General features: G+C 47.1%; 1 protein-coding gene across 2 annotated transcripts in view; it reads right to left on the bottom strand.

The window, feature by feature from the left end:
- Positions 1-1,299: 1,299 nt before the first annotated feature.
- Positions 1,300-16,038, bottom strand: part of C1H10orf143 (chromosome 1 C10orf143 homolog) — a 39,803-nt gene continuing 25,064 nt past the window's right edge. The window contains exons 2-5 of one of the 2 annotated variants that reach the window (XM_061191882.1): positions 14,252-14,425; positions 14,091-14,153; positions 2,172-2,474; positions 1,300-1,741 (exon numbers count right to left, since the gene is read on the bottom strand). In XM_061191882.1, the coding sequence (XP_061047865.1) occupies positions 1,712-1,741; positions 2,172-2,474; positions 14,091-14,153; positions 14,252-14,425 (570 nt within the window). In that variant the 3' untranslated portion in view covers positions 1,300-1,711. Of the gene's footprint in view, positions 1,742-2,171; positions 2,494-14,090; positions 14,154-14,251; positions 14,426-16,038 lie in introns of those variants that run through there. The other variant, XM_061191892.1, reaches the window with a different exon arrangement.

Genomic DNA, 16,038 nt, shown 5'->3' with positions numbered 1-16,038 from the left:
CCCCATAAGCTCTTCCATGCTGCGTTTTCTCTTTACCATCTAAGAACTGTAGGAATTCGGGATAAAACTGCCGGTTCCCGCACGCTGGCCGGCTTCACTTCACCCCTCTTGTCACGTTTACACTGTGAGGACTCCTCATACGCGGCTTTTCCAGAGAAGGTCGCCTGCTCTGGCCTCAGAGGGGCCGTGGGGCAGGGGAGGGGACGGACCCTGAGCAGTGGCCAGGCCTCGGTCTCACCCCTGGGTCTCACGCTAACGACAGCCCGTGGGTCACGAGACCCTTTCACAGAGGGACTGCGGCCGAGACGCTGGTGGCAGCGTGGGGAGGTGAGCCCTGACCGCACGTCCGCCCAACTCTACCCAAGGGCGTCCGTCCTGCGCCAGGCAGGGTGCTGCACAGGGGCTCTTCCCCCCCAGGAAAGCTTTCAGTCCATGTAAACGGCTGGGGCGACCGCTGTGCTGCTTCAATTACCAAAACACCTAGCTGTGAAGATGTGGTCACCTCCTCGCCCCATGAATTTGGGGGAAAAGGAAGAGCTTATACATAAAACAAAATGTTGTCATCTAAGAATGTTCACGTTTTCCATAAAAATTAAGATGTGTATCTCATTTGGAAAAGACAGAAGCAAATTAAAGCTCTTTAAAGATGTATTTTTAAGGCCACAAATGTCAATACTTTCTCTCTCGGCCTTGACTGGCGTTTCCTCAGCAAGTCACAGCTCTGCGATCTTGCTCGGGGTTAACTGTCTAGTGACTCCAAAGATGCTGGGGACAGAAAAGTCAGCTTTCTGTCCTGAACCTGGCAGCGCGTCCAGTGACTGTGGGTAATCCATACCACAGACGGTCGCACTAAGTTCCTTTCTGCCCCGTGTCTTCTTCTGCCCCGTCTTTCCAGTATGAGGTGCCTCTGTGACTACACACGATGGTTTACAGGTCGGGCTCTTCGGGACGTGGATGCTGCGGCCGGTCACTGGCAGAGGACACGGCCACACGGCTAACGCAGGGCAACACGGCGAGCACGGGGCTGCGTCTGCCCGGGCAAAGGACCCGAGAGCAAGCCTATGACCCAGTGGTTTCACCGGGACCCGTCTCTAGGTGACAAGGGCATCTCAGGGCGCCTGCAGACCCAGGGGAACAATGCCAGTCTCCACAGTCAGGCCATACACTGAACACTCAAGAGAAGATGAGAAATTCCCATTTTAACATAAAGGTGGTCCTGTGCCTGATAAGTTCACTTGGGGAATCACACAGAACAGACTGGATACTAACATTTACTGAAATTCAGTTTAAGATTATAGAGCGTTTTCAATATAAAAATAAGACTTTTAATTAAAAAAGAGTACATAAGCAGCTCTGGATACATCCACAAAACAATAGAAAAGTATAAAGTGGGGCTACATCTGGATATGGCTCCATAAGCTATAGGGCTCTCAAACCTCACAGGAAGTTTGATACTGAGTTTTTTAAACTTTTAAATAATGCAATTGATCTTCTTCTCAAGCAAGATGCATTTGAAAGGAGGCTTCATGAGGAGTAACATTTGGAGGCTCTTCTGGCTCTGGAGCGGAGGACAGTGGGATTTCCTGACGGCAGGGTATCAGGCGCTATTTGAACAGGTGGGCACACACATCCACCCAGGAGAGGTTTACATTCGCTGGCACATGAGGGTTCAAAACCACAATTGGAATCTTCCTTTTTCAGCTTGCATCTTCTACCAATTCTCCATATGGTTAAAATGTCCCTACAATGATAAAACAGCATGTCATGGGAATTAATTTACCTTGGCTTTACATTCACCAACACAAAGCACTGCATTTAAAACAGCTGAGCTAACACTTATTTCTGTGGTAAGTACATATTTACAGACTATATATAAAATATTATAACTAAGATATTTAAAGCACTTCCTACAGTGCCTGGTACATAGAATGTTCTCAATAAATGTTACTTCTCTTCTCTCCCACAGTTCTATGAGAGGGGAAAAAAAAGAATAAAAATATCATTTATAAATTCATAAATAGTTTTAAAAAATGATGTCTAAATATGGAATATGGATTCAGCACAAAAGCACTGCAGCAGGGGCCAGGGTCTGGAAGTAACCCAGCATCGGGAGGATCCCCACCCGGGCCCCCGCCCTCCCCGCCCCGGGAGCAGACCTCCTGTCTCCTCACCTTCGCCCGCAGAAGTAACTGGGAGCACCGGACGGCTGGGGGCAGACCCGTGGCCAGACACTGTGCCACCATGAAATGAGAGGTCTTGTCCAGCATCCAAAAACCTTTATCACACTTGCCACTATCCCAGCAAAGAGCAGTGTGGCTGCATGGCCCCTGGGCAGAGGCTGGCAGGGCACCCCTGCTCTCCAAGGCTGCGCCGTGGTGGCAGAAGGCTCGCTGGGCTGGCTGAGGCCAGGAAGGGAGCAGTGGGCCAGGCGGTGGGGGGACAGAGCAGTCCGGTCCACGATGGCATCCTGTTTCCTGGAAGGCGGGTGCTGCCCTGAGCCACGGAGACCCAACAAGAGAGACTGAGGACTTGCGGTCGGCAAGGGAAGCAGCACCCAAGCTCGTGAACACCCGTTTCACACGGATGGATAACTGGGGTGATTGGAACGGGATGCTGTGGCTGATGAACCTGACGAGGGGTGGGGAAGGCTTCACACACGTGGACCATGGAGGCACAGCACAACCTTACAAGACGGGAGATGGCACCCCAGGCAGTGAGAACAGCAGGTCAGAGTGTTCCAGAACCGGAGCAGCTGCCTGTGTGACTGAAGCCAGGGTTCATGGTGCACAGAGACAGGGACGGGAGATCTGCCTGGAAGGCCAGGGGAGGTCAGGCTGGGCCAGGCTGCAAAAGGTCCTGAAGACCACGATGAATACAGGGGCTGGATTTGTTCAATGGGCCTGTGTTTCCCAAAACAGTCTCAGAAGCACATGTATAATAGGCATCCCTTGACAAAAGGATGTTCTAGAGATACTAGGCCGAGCAAAATCAAACTCATCTCTTCACTTGATTCTCGGGACCAACAGTCTAATGTACATCAAACCTCCAAAGGTGGGGAAAGGATGCAGCATTTCCTGAACTCCTCTGGCCGGAAACTCTTGTCAGGAGCCCCTGAGCAGCAGGGCCCCCAGTGGGGAGGTGGGGAAGAGGCCAGACAGAGCGTGGAGGCTCTGCGGAGGGGCCGCGGGAGAGGGAGAGGAGGGGACAGGTCAGCAGGCAAGGCTGCAGAGAAGACGGGCCTCTCGGGAGAGAGACTGGGGCTGGGGGCAGGGGTGGGGAGAAGACGAGCAACGCTTTTTAATTAATTTCATCATCATCGTCGTCAACACCACCATGTGGCTCAAAAAAATTTTTTTTGTTGAAAAGGTCTTCACTGAGATGTCTCATTCCTGCCCCCATCCCCACCCTCCTGGTTGGATGGGGTGTACATGAAGCCATGCTGAAGGCAGAACAAACAGGACTTGGGACAACTGGACGCGCGAGACAACAAGAGGACCGAGATCTAGAATCTCCCACACAAAGGAACCTGTAGGAACCACTCATTTAAACCTTCCACCCAATCTCTGTTCCCTGACCCGACTTCAAGTTCCCACGTCACCATGTTCTTCTCCCCACAGTCCAGTTTGTCAATGTCCCTCTCAAAGCCCCTCTCAAAGCTCGGACCCCCAGGGGCACCCACAGAGGACCTGTCCTGTCCCTGATACAGATGTGAGGTCTGACGTCCTCAGACTCCGACACGCCTGGTGGCAGGGACCAGCCACTGGAGGCACGTCTGATGGGGGATGTCTGGGCACTGAGCCCCTGATTGGGGTTCATGCTTTAGAGGGACCCCTCTGGCCGTACCTCTCCATGGATGTTCCCACCCAAAGGCCCTGTCCCCTTCTAGAGCCCATCCCCTGGCTAGGCCAGCCTCTCCTGCAGGTGGATTCTCCTGAGACCACAGCACATCACTAGTGTGATTGCCGCAAGCCTGAGAGATGCCCACGGGGCGGGTGCTTGTTGGAGAGGGGTGTGGAGATGTGGGAGCAGGAACGTGGACGGGGTAGACGTGTCCACGTGCACATGCTCAAGGCCCCTTGTCCTGTAGGACAGGGCCTGAGCTGAGGAGGGGGGTGGGCCAGGGGCCAGCTTTCCCTCATTCCGCCATGCCCCGGCGTGGCACTCTGAGAAACTCAAGAATTCTATATTTGAACCTGGCCTTCTACCTTGTTAGGAAGGATTATTTGTCTGTATAAGTCTGAAGTAGTGCTGGAGAGCAGAGCACAAACCAAGGAAAAGAAGACTTGATTCCTGCGGTCACGTTTTGCCTCTGTTCCAGATTGTCCGGTAGCTCCCGTGTGTGGAACGTGTCCTAGCCTAATCCGCTAGGACCCTTCTAGGGGGCGGGCATGGCCGACGCGAACAAAGCTTAGTACTTATCGGTACCCAGCGTCTAGTGAGCAGCTCAGAACGACAACGAGCGCGCCATGTTTATAATCAGTCTCCTCCTGAGTATCTTTAAGGGGATCAAGTGTGGGAAGCAATCCGTTTAGACCAGGGAAAGGATAAGTGGGTAGCACTGAAGTCGGGGGAGGTGGACTAGCGCGAGATGACACCCCATAATCTTCTCCACTCCTCTGAGGCTGAGTCAGGTGCTCACGCTGGGAAGGAAGACGCAGGCCTGAACCCAGGCCCAGGCTTCTGCAGGGCGCAGCTCCACCAGCCACAGCAGTGCGACGGGCAGCGCTCTCACCCCAGATGTGCAGGATCAAGAGCTTTGCAGAGGAGCTGTTGTTGAGCTTGCGAGACAAACAGGCAACTTTAAAAATAGGGTATAAGGGGCCTGCGTGCCACAAATCCTGAGCCCGCACGCCACAACTCCTGAGCCCTCACACCACAACTCCTGAGCCCGCGCCCTGGAGCCTGCGCGCCACAACTACTGAGCCCACACTCTAGAGACCGCAAGCCACAACTACTGAGCCTGCGTTCTAGAGCCCGCGAGCCACAACTCCTGAGCCCGCGCACCACAATTCCTGAGCCCGTGAGCCACAACTCCTGAGCCCACGTGCCACAACTACAGAAGCCCACGCACTTGGAGCCTATGCCCTGCAACAAGAGAAGCCACCGCAGTGAGAAGCCCACGCACCTCAACGAAGAGCAGCCCCCGCTCGCTGCAACTAGAGAAACCCCGCGCACAGCAACAAAGACCCAACACAGCCAAAAATAAAGAAATAGGGTATAAGGATGAATGTATATTCTAGGAAAAGACTTGAGTTTAAGACCAAAAAAAACTGTAGGCACAGCTTTCCTGGACTTCAAAAGCAGGCATTAAGGACAGACTCTCCAAAATACATATAGGCTGTTCTCTTACATAAGTTTGCTTTATCTCAAATTCATTGTCATGGGCTCAGGAAGGGACATCCTGGCACCTTGGAGGGGATGCTGACGTCTTAAGAGGCTGCCCTGGAAGGAGCCTCAGGAGCTTAAAGAGCCCACTTACCCAGCGCTGCTGCTGCCGCTTTTAAAAAAGATTTTTGTTGCTGTTTTCTTTTTACCTTTTGACCCCCTTCACCAAGTTCTCCCCCCCAACTTCTGGCAACCACCAATCTGTTCTCTGTATCTATGAGCTTGTTTTTTTGTTTTCTTTTTTTAAGATTCCACATATAAGAGAGATCATACAATATTTGTATTTTTCTGTTTGACTTATTTCACTTAGCATAATGCCCCAAAGTCCATCCATGTTGTTGTAAATGGCAGGATTTCCTTCTTTTTATGGGTGAATAATATTCCATTGTATGTATAGCACAATTTCTTTAACCACTCATCCATCCTATTTTTGCATGTTTTTCTTATATTCAACAATCTTGTTGAATATTAGTTCTAGTAGTTGATCTGTAGATTTTCTTGGATTTTCTATGTAGATAATAATATCATCAGGAAATAACAATTTAGCTTTTTTCCTTCCCAATTCTTGTTGCCATTGTTTCTTTTTCCTTGTTTAATTGTCTGAGTTAGAAACCCTGGTAAGCAGAAGTGGTGACAGCAAACAAACGTGTTTTTCTCTTCATCAGCAGAAATGCCCACTAAGTGTGAGGATCCTTAAACCTTACCAGGATAAACCCTTCTATTTCTGGTTTTATCATGACTGTGATTTGGAGTAACTGAACACTGTTTCTGTCTCTATTAAGATGATCATTTGTTTTTGTTTTCCTCCTCCTTTGACCAAACAATGTAGTCATTTTTCTAATGCAAGTCATCCATGTGTTCCTTCATGTAGGATTTCTTTAAACCTATAAAGCCATCTGGGATGGTAGCTTTTGAGAACATTCCCAAATTATTCCATTGTGATTGGTCTACGTTCTCTCTTCCGGAGTCAGTTTCGGCAAGTGAATTACTATGGGGGGAAGAGAATTCCTACTGCACTGGTCATTCTAGCTCTGAGCCTAGCACAGCCACGTGTTCACACAGGACAGTCCCCTTAGCATTTCAGAGCGTTATTCCAAGGTCTTTGGTGTCTGTTACTAATGGGGGGGTCTGTTGTCACTCAAATCACTGTTTCCTCATGGATACCAGTCCTTTCTCTCTAGCAGCTCTCCAGAATTCTGTCTTTAATGTTCTTCAGTTTCACCATGATGGACGTGCACATACATCACGTCCAAGACTCACCAGGACTTCTCAGAAACACAAAAAAGGATAGACAGCAATATAATAAACGCCCATGATCCATCACATAGCTTAAGAGATAAAATATTACAGATATAACTGAAACACCCGCCATATCTGAGCCCTCACTCCCTCGGTAGCAATAACCTTCTCAGGCTGAACTCAGTCTATCATTCTCAGGAATGTTTTTCTTCTTTTAGTTAATATGTATCCACGTTTTACATGTTGAAAATTATACCTAAATGGTGTCATTTTCTTCTGTAATTTCCTTTTTTAAGTTCATCCATTCTCACTGTAGTGTATTATTTCACTGAATAAATATAGCCAATTCACTTATCCATTCTCCTATTGATGGACGTCTATGTGGTTTCTGGCCTTCTGCTAAGCAAACAACGCTACAATTATTTGGTACACATTTCCCTGGGCACCTCTGAATATGTACCTAGTACTGAAACTTCCAGGCCACAGGGACACCCACCATCACCTTTACTAGACATCTGCTCTCCAAGTCACTGTGCCAGGTTATACTGACTCCAATAAAGTGGACAGACCCTTCAGGTCCACATCTTCACCCACACTTAAATCAGCAGACATTTTTATTTTTGCCACTTTGGTGCTTTAATTGCATGCCCTTAATTATTAGAGAGGTTGACCCTCCACTTAATATTTATTGGCTGACTGGGTTTCCTCTTCTCTGAACTGCCAATTCATATACTTCACCCATTTATCTGCTACTCTCTGTTTTGTGTGTTGCAAATGTCTTCCCTGCTTTACGGTATCTTCTTAAACAGTGAAGGAGGAATTTTGATATGCAACGTCTTATGTGTGTAGTCAAATATGTTAGTCCTTTCCCTTTGGGTTTATTAGTTATTATAAATCTTCCCAACGTCATAAATATATTCGCCTATACTTTCTACTGAAAGTTTTAAAGGTTTCTTTGTTTCTTTGTTTTGTTTTTTTTTCCCACATTTAGGTTCTTTACCTTTCCCCCACTTCCCAGAATTGATTTTTGTGTGGGGTAGAGATCTAATTTTATTTTTCCTCATATGTGGATAGCCAATTGTCCTAGCACAATTTATAGAGTAACTGGTCATTCCCAGCTGACTTGTAACACATTGTCTGTAATATATCCAGCCGCCATATATGCATTGGAGCTACATTGCTTGGTCAACTAAAGCTCTCGATTTTATTCACTTGTCTATCTGTCTACCCCTATGCCAGTAACACTGTCTTAATTACTATAGCTTTGTAATATATCTTGACATCTGATTGGTGATCTCTCTCACCTTGTTCTTCTTCAAAACTACTTGGCTACAAATGCCTTTCTTCAATTTTGGGAAATTCTCAACCATTATTCTTTTCAAATCAGATCTTATCATTATCTTTTTCTCTCCCATATTCTAAATTCCTTCCTTCTGGATTTCCTAATGAACCTTATCATTCTTTCCTCTGACTGTTAATCACACTTTTTATCTCTTTATCTCTCTTGCTGTATTTTGGATGATTTCCCCAGATAAATCTCCTAGTTCACTAATTCTGTCTTCAACTGTGTCTAACCTGAGAATTTTTTTTCACTTCAATGACTGTATCATTCATTTTTAGAAGTTCGTTCTTTTTTTTTTTTTAACCTCCCAATTCCTTTTTCATACCATCCTTTCCTGCATCATGGCTCTATTTCTTTTAAAATCATTTTTTAAATTCTTAAAATATTTACCTTTATAGTGAACTTCAGGTTCTTCTATTAATTCAGATTCTTACAGGTTTGTATTCTCCTGTTTGTTAAGAGTTCCTGACGCCACTCCCCTACTCCACCCCCAGCCCTACCACGGTAGATTTGTTTACATAGTTTATATCATTCTATTGTGATCTCATGCACAGTGCCAGCTGTTTTACCTCTGAATCCTGTACGCTCTGGATGGTGGAAGCATCCCTACAGGCAGATTCTGACTTTGCCACTAGCCGAGGCTTTAAGGACTTTAATAGTCTGTGTCTATTTTTATGTTCATGCTTTAACTTTTGATTTTTGTAGCACTGAGACAGAATAAACTTGGAGCCCACACCCATGTATGGCCCGGTATTTTAATTTCTAATCCCCTTTTATGGTATAGGCAGATCTTCAAGGAAAAGAACTTTAGGCAAGGGTCCAAATTCTAGCTCCCACACCTCCACTGGCCAAAGTCTCATCTATCTCTGGACATCAGCATTCTAGCCCCCATGCCCTGGGCCCATTCTAGGACCAAACCCAACAAAGGCCAAGACCTAACAACAGCCACAAAGGAATATGTTTGTATCCACTGCTCTGCTTCTCTCTTCACTTATTATATAATTAACTATGTATCTAATGTTTTTATCTGTAGCAGGAAGGGATACATTTGCATTAGCTTAGTCTAACGTGCTTGTAGGAAATCTAAATTGCATTTTTCTTAAAACACTATCTTTTCTGTAAAAATCCATTTCACCGTCTCCTCATAGTATAACATTTTATTCCTAGAGAAAGAAGGTTTAGTTTTGTTCTTCTAGTCACCTGAAGGCTATCTGCTCCTTCAGAGCCCGGAAATGATCTCAACAACATAGTTAAAAATTTCTTAACTATTTTTCTGGCATCCATATTCAGAGAAAGCATTTACTATCAGAAGTTATATCCAAAGATTCTGTCAGCAGGTCTATTCAAACTCGTCTATTTTGGGATTCACGTCTGGCTACACTGACACAGCCAAACTCCTCTTTTGGCCGGCTTGTTCTTCCACCGTTTGAATAATTCAGCCCTACATCTCAGCCAAGAAGCTCTCACTGTGTCTGGGAATGACATCCGCGAAGACCCACCACCTCGCGCTGTGCTCCTCAGAGGGGTTAGAGCAGGTCGTCACCGTGTAGTCTGGGAGTGCTGCTGCCACACGGGCTATGAGCACACGACCAGCCAGGAGAGCGGGAAGAGGAGAGGGCTGCGGTGTGGGTCCTGGGGCCGCCACCTCCCCATCAGCCATGGTGCATGGTGGGCCAGTCACTTAACCCCCGTGGACCTCATTTTCCTTACCTGTAAGGTGACAGGGTTAGACCGGTGGCCTCTGGGGTCCCTGACAGACCTCGGGGAAAATGCACAGAGCGCAGTTTGATTCCTACAGAATGATCAATGAAATTCCCGTTGACCCCTCTATGACTGTGTTTCCTTCTCTCAGGACGTAAGAGTAAAGGCCGCACGAGGAGTAACTGTTGCTGAAACAGGACACAAAGAGCAACCCACTGCACACAGATCTGTCTTCACCTACAGCACAGTGTTACATTCTCATCCCTGGCCCTTGCTCCTGCCTGACACCCGGGCCCAGGAGAAAGAGAGAATCCTGTTTACACCAGCTTCTGGGTCCCTTCCGTTTCAGTGCAGTATTTACAGATGCTACAGATGTAGGAAGCAGTGGCTAATAAGACAGATAGGTAAATAAAATAAGGCAAATATTTTAAAGGTCACGCATTTGGAGATAAGAAGTAGTACAAGGAAAAAAATGTATCCATTCAGAATCAGAATAATCATCCCTGGGCTCCTCCTGCCATCCCTACAGGGAAAACGGAGCCCAGACAACAGCTGGGACGTGCCCCCGCCGCGCCTACTCTCACGTTGCCCGCCTCTCTTCTTCCCCTCCCCCAACACCACTGTCCCACAAAGGATTTCCACGTCAAAAAGTGAGTAACATCGAAGCTTATTAAGGCTGCTCCCTTAGTATTTGCCCTCAACACTGACGAACAGGCTGCTATCCAAAATCAATTTGTTGGGGATTGGGAGCAGGGGGGTGGTCCACAATACCAAAAACATCATGTTTTGCGTGTTGGCTTTTATGTGGCAATTCACTACCAGCCTGGGTTAAAAACCCAATAACCCGAGATAAATGGAAGCAAAGGAGTACCAGTGATGTGCAATATAAAAGGCCTATCTTTTTCAACTTAACGCCCAGGTTCTCTACTCTGTGGGCACTCCTAAATGCTGAGCCTGCTGGGCAACCAAGACCCACAGGCCTACATTTAAAACTGCAAGGCTTTTGTTTTCAGGAGGATTTGTCCACTCCTTCGATGATTAGCCCAGGTGGGGTCCAGTCAGAAAAGGGAAATCAATCTAGGTATTTCATACAGAGGGATGTGGGATTCAACTTCACAAGTGATGGAGGAAAAGAGAAGCCACACAGGGGAAGGGAGGCAAATATTCCCCCAGTAGAAGCCCCACCCTCCTGCAGGCTGGGAGGACAAAGGGAGGAGACGGTGTGACTGCAGAGCCCTGGAGCTGGCTGGCTCCACCCAGCAGGAGCTGGGACCGCGGAGGGAGGGGCTGAGAGGCTGCCTCGGGCGGGGCAGGGAGAGGGAGCCATGCCCTGGGAGATGCAGGGGAGACGAGCGTGGTGAACGGAGCTGAGAGAAAACGGACAAGTGACCGTCACGCGGACCCAATAAAGTCTGAAGGTGGCCCCTTCCCTGAGGAGCTGTAGAGCATCAGTGGCCAGGTACCATTCAGAAAACGGGGTGCTGAGGACACAGCACCTCCCCCCCGGCGAACACCTTCACTCTATTCTTCCTGTAGTTTCCTGCCTGATAACGCCCACCCCCTTTCACGCATCTTCCTTTCGTAATCACGGAGACCTCTCACAGCCTCACTAGGTCTTTTAATGGGTAGAATCTCTAAGAAGAGCGTGATTTCCATGGCACACTTGGCTGCCACGACCCCTGTGCCAGGCGGGCTGAGCTGACCGAGGAAGGAAGCGGGCCGCAAGGCGCAGTCCGGCCTTGGGACCACTCATGGAAGGAAAGGAGCCTGCGAGAGACGGCGACCATCACCCTGCTCCTGGCCTTGCAGCCTGGACGGTGCACAGCAGCGAGGGCGGCCCACCCCGGGGTGGGGGTGGACACCCCCCGTGACATAACATCCCGTCCCACCGCCTCCATTGGGGATGGCTTCACCCCAGTTGTCTGTAGCGTGAGCAGGGCGACAGGGTGGAGAGGGGCTGTTTCTAGGTAATAACTTGTACCAGGAGCTGAACCGGGCCAGTGATCACCCCACGACACCGTCAGCAACGACTGACTTAGTCACCCCGCGACGGCGAGCTGGGACAGACCAACCAGGAGACCCGTGTGCCGCCTGGAAAATGGGCTTGAGAAGGTCTGCAGAAAACGTCCTTGCGTACGTGAGCAATCAGGAAAAGCTTCGCGGGAGAAAGACAACAGGAGCTCAGGCAGCCAGCTGAGACAGCCACGTGAGAATCCAGATCAGAACCCATCAGGTCAGCTGATACCCCGCTGAGGTCAGAAATACACCAGAGAACTGGGATGCAAAGGAGGTTTTCAGGGATAAGCACCAAACAAGCTGAGAAACACAGGTAAGTTTCCTGTTAGGGATTCCACACAAACTCCCCAACATAACCTCTGCGTCTCTTTGAGCCAAGGTCGCCATCCCGGGTCAGCTATGGGAACTGTGGGCCAGGACGGGGCGGGCTTGCGTGTGAAGTGGGGGGCACACTTGTGAATGGAGCTGTGTGTTTAATAAAGTCTTCTGAAATTTGGAATTGCTGCCCATCGGTGATTTACCGTTAAGCACTTCTCCCTGGGATCTTGCATTTCTAAAAATACTATTTGCTTTTTATTTAACACTGAGCCTTTTGATGTTCTAGAATACAAAAATAGTGTCTTATTATTTTAAAAGCTTAAGAGAGAAACTAGCCATATTATTAGAAAAAGAAGATATATGCAGCTATAGTCTGTTCAAATATCAAGAGGTGTGACTTTTCAAATTCACATTTCAATCTTTATTTACATAAGACTTTTAGAAGTAGTGGGTGTAAATATTAAATCACCCAAGCTTGGGTGAAATTTTATTGAGAATAACTACAAATAAAGGGAAACTGATTTTTTAAAGTCAGTTTCTGAAATTTAGATGAAAAGAATATCGAGCATTAACGAAAAAATGATATATTTACATATCAATATAGGTTTTCTGTGCGCAGATTCATCTCCTAGGAAACATACAGAGGCAAGCTTGGGGAATTACAAAGGAAGGAAAACCCTAATCAAATAGGTACTGTTGTTCAAACAGAACATTAGCTTAAATGATCCAATCAGGTGCTTGGGCCAAATTTTTTTTTCTTTAAGCCGTTCGTGCCAGAAGACGACCTCTCAGAGCATGAAGAATCCACATTACGTTCCAACTGTTTGCCCAACAGATGGGAGATTTGAAAGATACATTCCATGGAAATGGGATAAGAACAAGGAAGGTCCTGGTTAGTCACCAGCATGAATGCAATCTACCCATAATGGGGTCGTATTATTTACTCGAAATCCAGGGCATGTTTGGCAGTTACAGTGAATCAACCGAAATACAGTAAGTTCAAGTTGCTGTATCTTTGATCTCACCATTGTTCAGGATTACACCACAAAACGCAATATAACCTGCGGAAAGTTCCCGGCAGATAGAGGACAAAAAGTAGAGAAGCACATTGGGGCAGGTCTGCCACCAACCTTTGTCTTCATATTTGTCTGATGACGTCACAGAGTCAGAGGTTCGCGTGGATGATAAGTGACACAGTTCTAGGCCTCAGTTTAAAACAGAGTCATTGCCTCTCACTATAAAACAGTCGCCTGCAATGCAGCACGTGAAGACTATAGTTTACTGACTCAGTCTTTTGCTTATCAAAAACAGCAATGTGTTTCTCTAAAGATCTTTAGGGGGCAATCCTGAAAATACTCACACAGACACACAGACACACACACACAGACACTCCTGGTTTCTATGTGGAAATTAAACACAATTCTATCTTACTGCAATATGAAGACTGCAAATTTAAAATTAAAAAAACCCCAAAAAACAAAAGCCAAGAATTACAGCGGTTTCAAACCTATTAACTTGTTTTTAGAACAAGTTCAGAATTAGTAACAAGGGTATCATGATGCTAACGCACACTTTACGATTTTCTGCCCAGCACAGGAGACTGAGAATCTGTCTCTGGTCACGTTAAGACCTCCCTTTACTTTGAATTAATGGTGTGAATACTGTGTTTCTCCTGAAATCTGTGGTTTGTGTGAAGTTTATGCAAACATGAAAGAAAAGCTTAAAGAGGGAAAAGAGAAAAAACACGTTGATTCCTATTTTGATAAGTAAATGAGGTTAGGACTTTTCTCTAAGATGTACTCAAATAACCTCTATTTTAACCATATCCAGAGACCTGTTCCCTTCCCTGAATCCTGTGTTTTAAGAAAGAATTTAAAATGTATATTCAATTTCTATTTCCAGTCTGAAGCTGGAAACAAATTAGTTTGCAGCTGGGTAGAATGTTAAGAAAAGCTTATCTGCACCTTTTTATTCACATCCCTCATTCCTTAGAAACGTAACTGCTGTTTTTATGAACTTTGTTTTATGGATCTAATATTTAAGGCCAAGTCTATCTTTTATGTCACAGCAAGAAGGTTAATGCACTTACAGACTCCCCCGCAATGCATCTTGGGCAAGGCTGGGCCCAGCTCTTTCCACCGTCCTGAGGAACCTATTTAACAAATCACAGCCACAGGTGAATCAGAACAGTGGTTATTTACACTTTTCATTAGACATCTAAAGGCTGGTTTGGTGGGAGCAGAAACCTACCCCCACGCTTGGTCGCCCCTGGCCACCGTCTGGCCTCGGTGCAGGGAGGTGGCCTCTGGGCTGGGCATCTGGTGACTCGGGCTCCTTGCTGCCCCAGGATGCGGGCACGCGCACCTTCACCTGGTGGCAGCCCCGCTCCTGCACCGCTGCTTCTAATCTCCTGCATGCCCGTTTCTGCAACAAACAAAATCTCACTTGAGATGGCCTCGTAAAGCACACAACACTCTAATTGAATTTGCTTTCTGAGAACCTCAGCTGCAAAGACAGACCCCTGTGGAGCTGGGAAAGTTTATAGGACATTTGAGGAGATGACTTTAAACTTTATCTTTCGGGAATACACACCATCAATTACACTTAACCTCATTATTTCTAGCATTGTCTGATATTTACTTAGCTTTACGGATTTAAAAGTCATTTTAAACAATTTTGGCAAAACTCTTGTAATAAACTATTGTGACTGGTTTATTGATATTGAAAATGTATAAAACCTATAAATTTTGTTCAAGAAACTAGTTATACGCTTCAATACATTTTGCCTGGTATCAAGGCAAATACTTTCTTAATACAATATGAATAATTCACATGTGGATAATTCTTTGTCTTACTGACACTGAAGAGTAAACTAATTTTATTTATTTCAAAAGTTGCACACACAGCCCATAACTGATAACCTTTGGGAAAGTCAGCATTTGGCTTTTGCTTCCCCATGAACTAAAGATGAATTACAAAAGCAATCCGCCAATGCTAAAGGAAAACGGTTCACTCTCTAAGTGCGAAGACTGTGTACTTTGCGGGGTAACGATGTTTTCAGTGACACAGAGCTGAGGATCAGGAGGCCGCTGCAGAGGGTCAGGAGGTCCACCCCTTGCAAGCGCCAGCATTCCCTCCTGGGTCCCTGGGCCAGAGGGCGGCCCCGCTGGTGGACAGCTCCCACCTGAGTCAGAAAACACCCCGGTACACGGGCAGCCCACACACCCTCTTCAGTCACTGGCAAACCATCGTCATGACTGGTGCCAAATCTGTTCATTATCTGTCCTATTATTTATTTATGGTTTTCTAAATTGACTTTTTTTACTTAATGGATTTATCTAATATGTTGATAGAAACCTCCTATCACGGGTTTAGAGTGCTAGTTTTACTCTTCCCTAACATGTCTTAAAACAGATACCTGAGGATGAAAATGGAAAACGTTGACCTCTGAGCCCCTCAAACCATTGAGAATAATGTCCTGGGGTAAATAAAGTGTGGAATCCAGGCGGCTGAGACAAGGGCAGAGGCAGTCACCCCCCTGCCTACAGTTCTTCCTGAACACCGGGAAATACAGAAAGGTCACAGTCACTTCTGCACTGAACCACACCCCGGGCACAACCTGAAATCAGAGAACACTGACACCTGAGAATACGGCCAGTGAGGATGAAAAGCCACCAAGCCCCAGTGCGGGGTCCCCTCTACTCCAGCCCACACCCCCAGCGTGGCTCCACGCTGAGCAAGGGCAGAAGCAGAAGCTGTGAGCTGGACGGAGTGGGGACGCCAGTGAGCGTGGGAGTGATCTGTCCCCGGCAAGCCCACCCAGACACGGCAGCCAGAGCCCCGGAGCACAGACTCGGTGCAGGGCCTCCAAAGTCCACACCGTGGAAACAGACAGACGCCATTTAAATAGGCTCTCCTCCAAACTCACAGCTCCTGAGAGGGAAACAGGCAAATGAGTTGGGGGAGTGCCCCTTGGGTGCTGGGTGGTGAAAATGAGAAGGAGAAAGAGGGGGAGTTAGGGTCCTGCAAGCAAGGAG

This window comes from Eubalaena glacialis, chromosome 1 (genome assembly GCF_028564815.1).
Source record: "Eubalaena glacialis isolate mEubGla1 chromosome 1, mEubGla1.1.hap2.+ XY, whole genome shotgun sequence".
Taxonomy (NCBI): domain Eukaryota; kingdom Metazoa; phylum Chordata; class Mammalia; order Artiodactyla; family Balaenidae; genus Eubalaena; species Eubalaena glacialis.
This window is presented reverse-complemented; position numbering and strand designations above follow the sequence as displayed.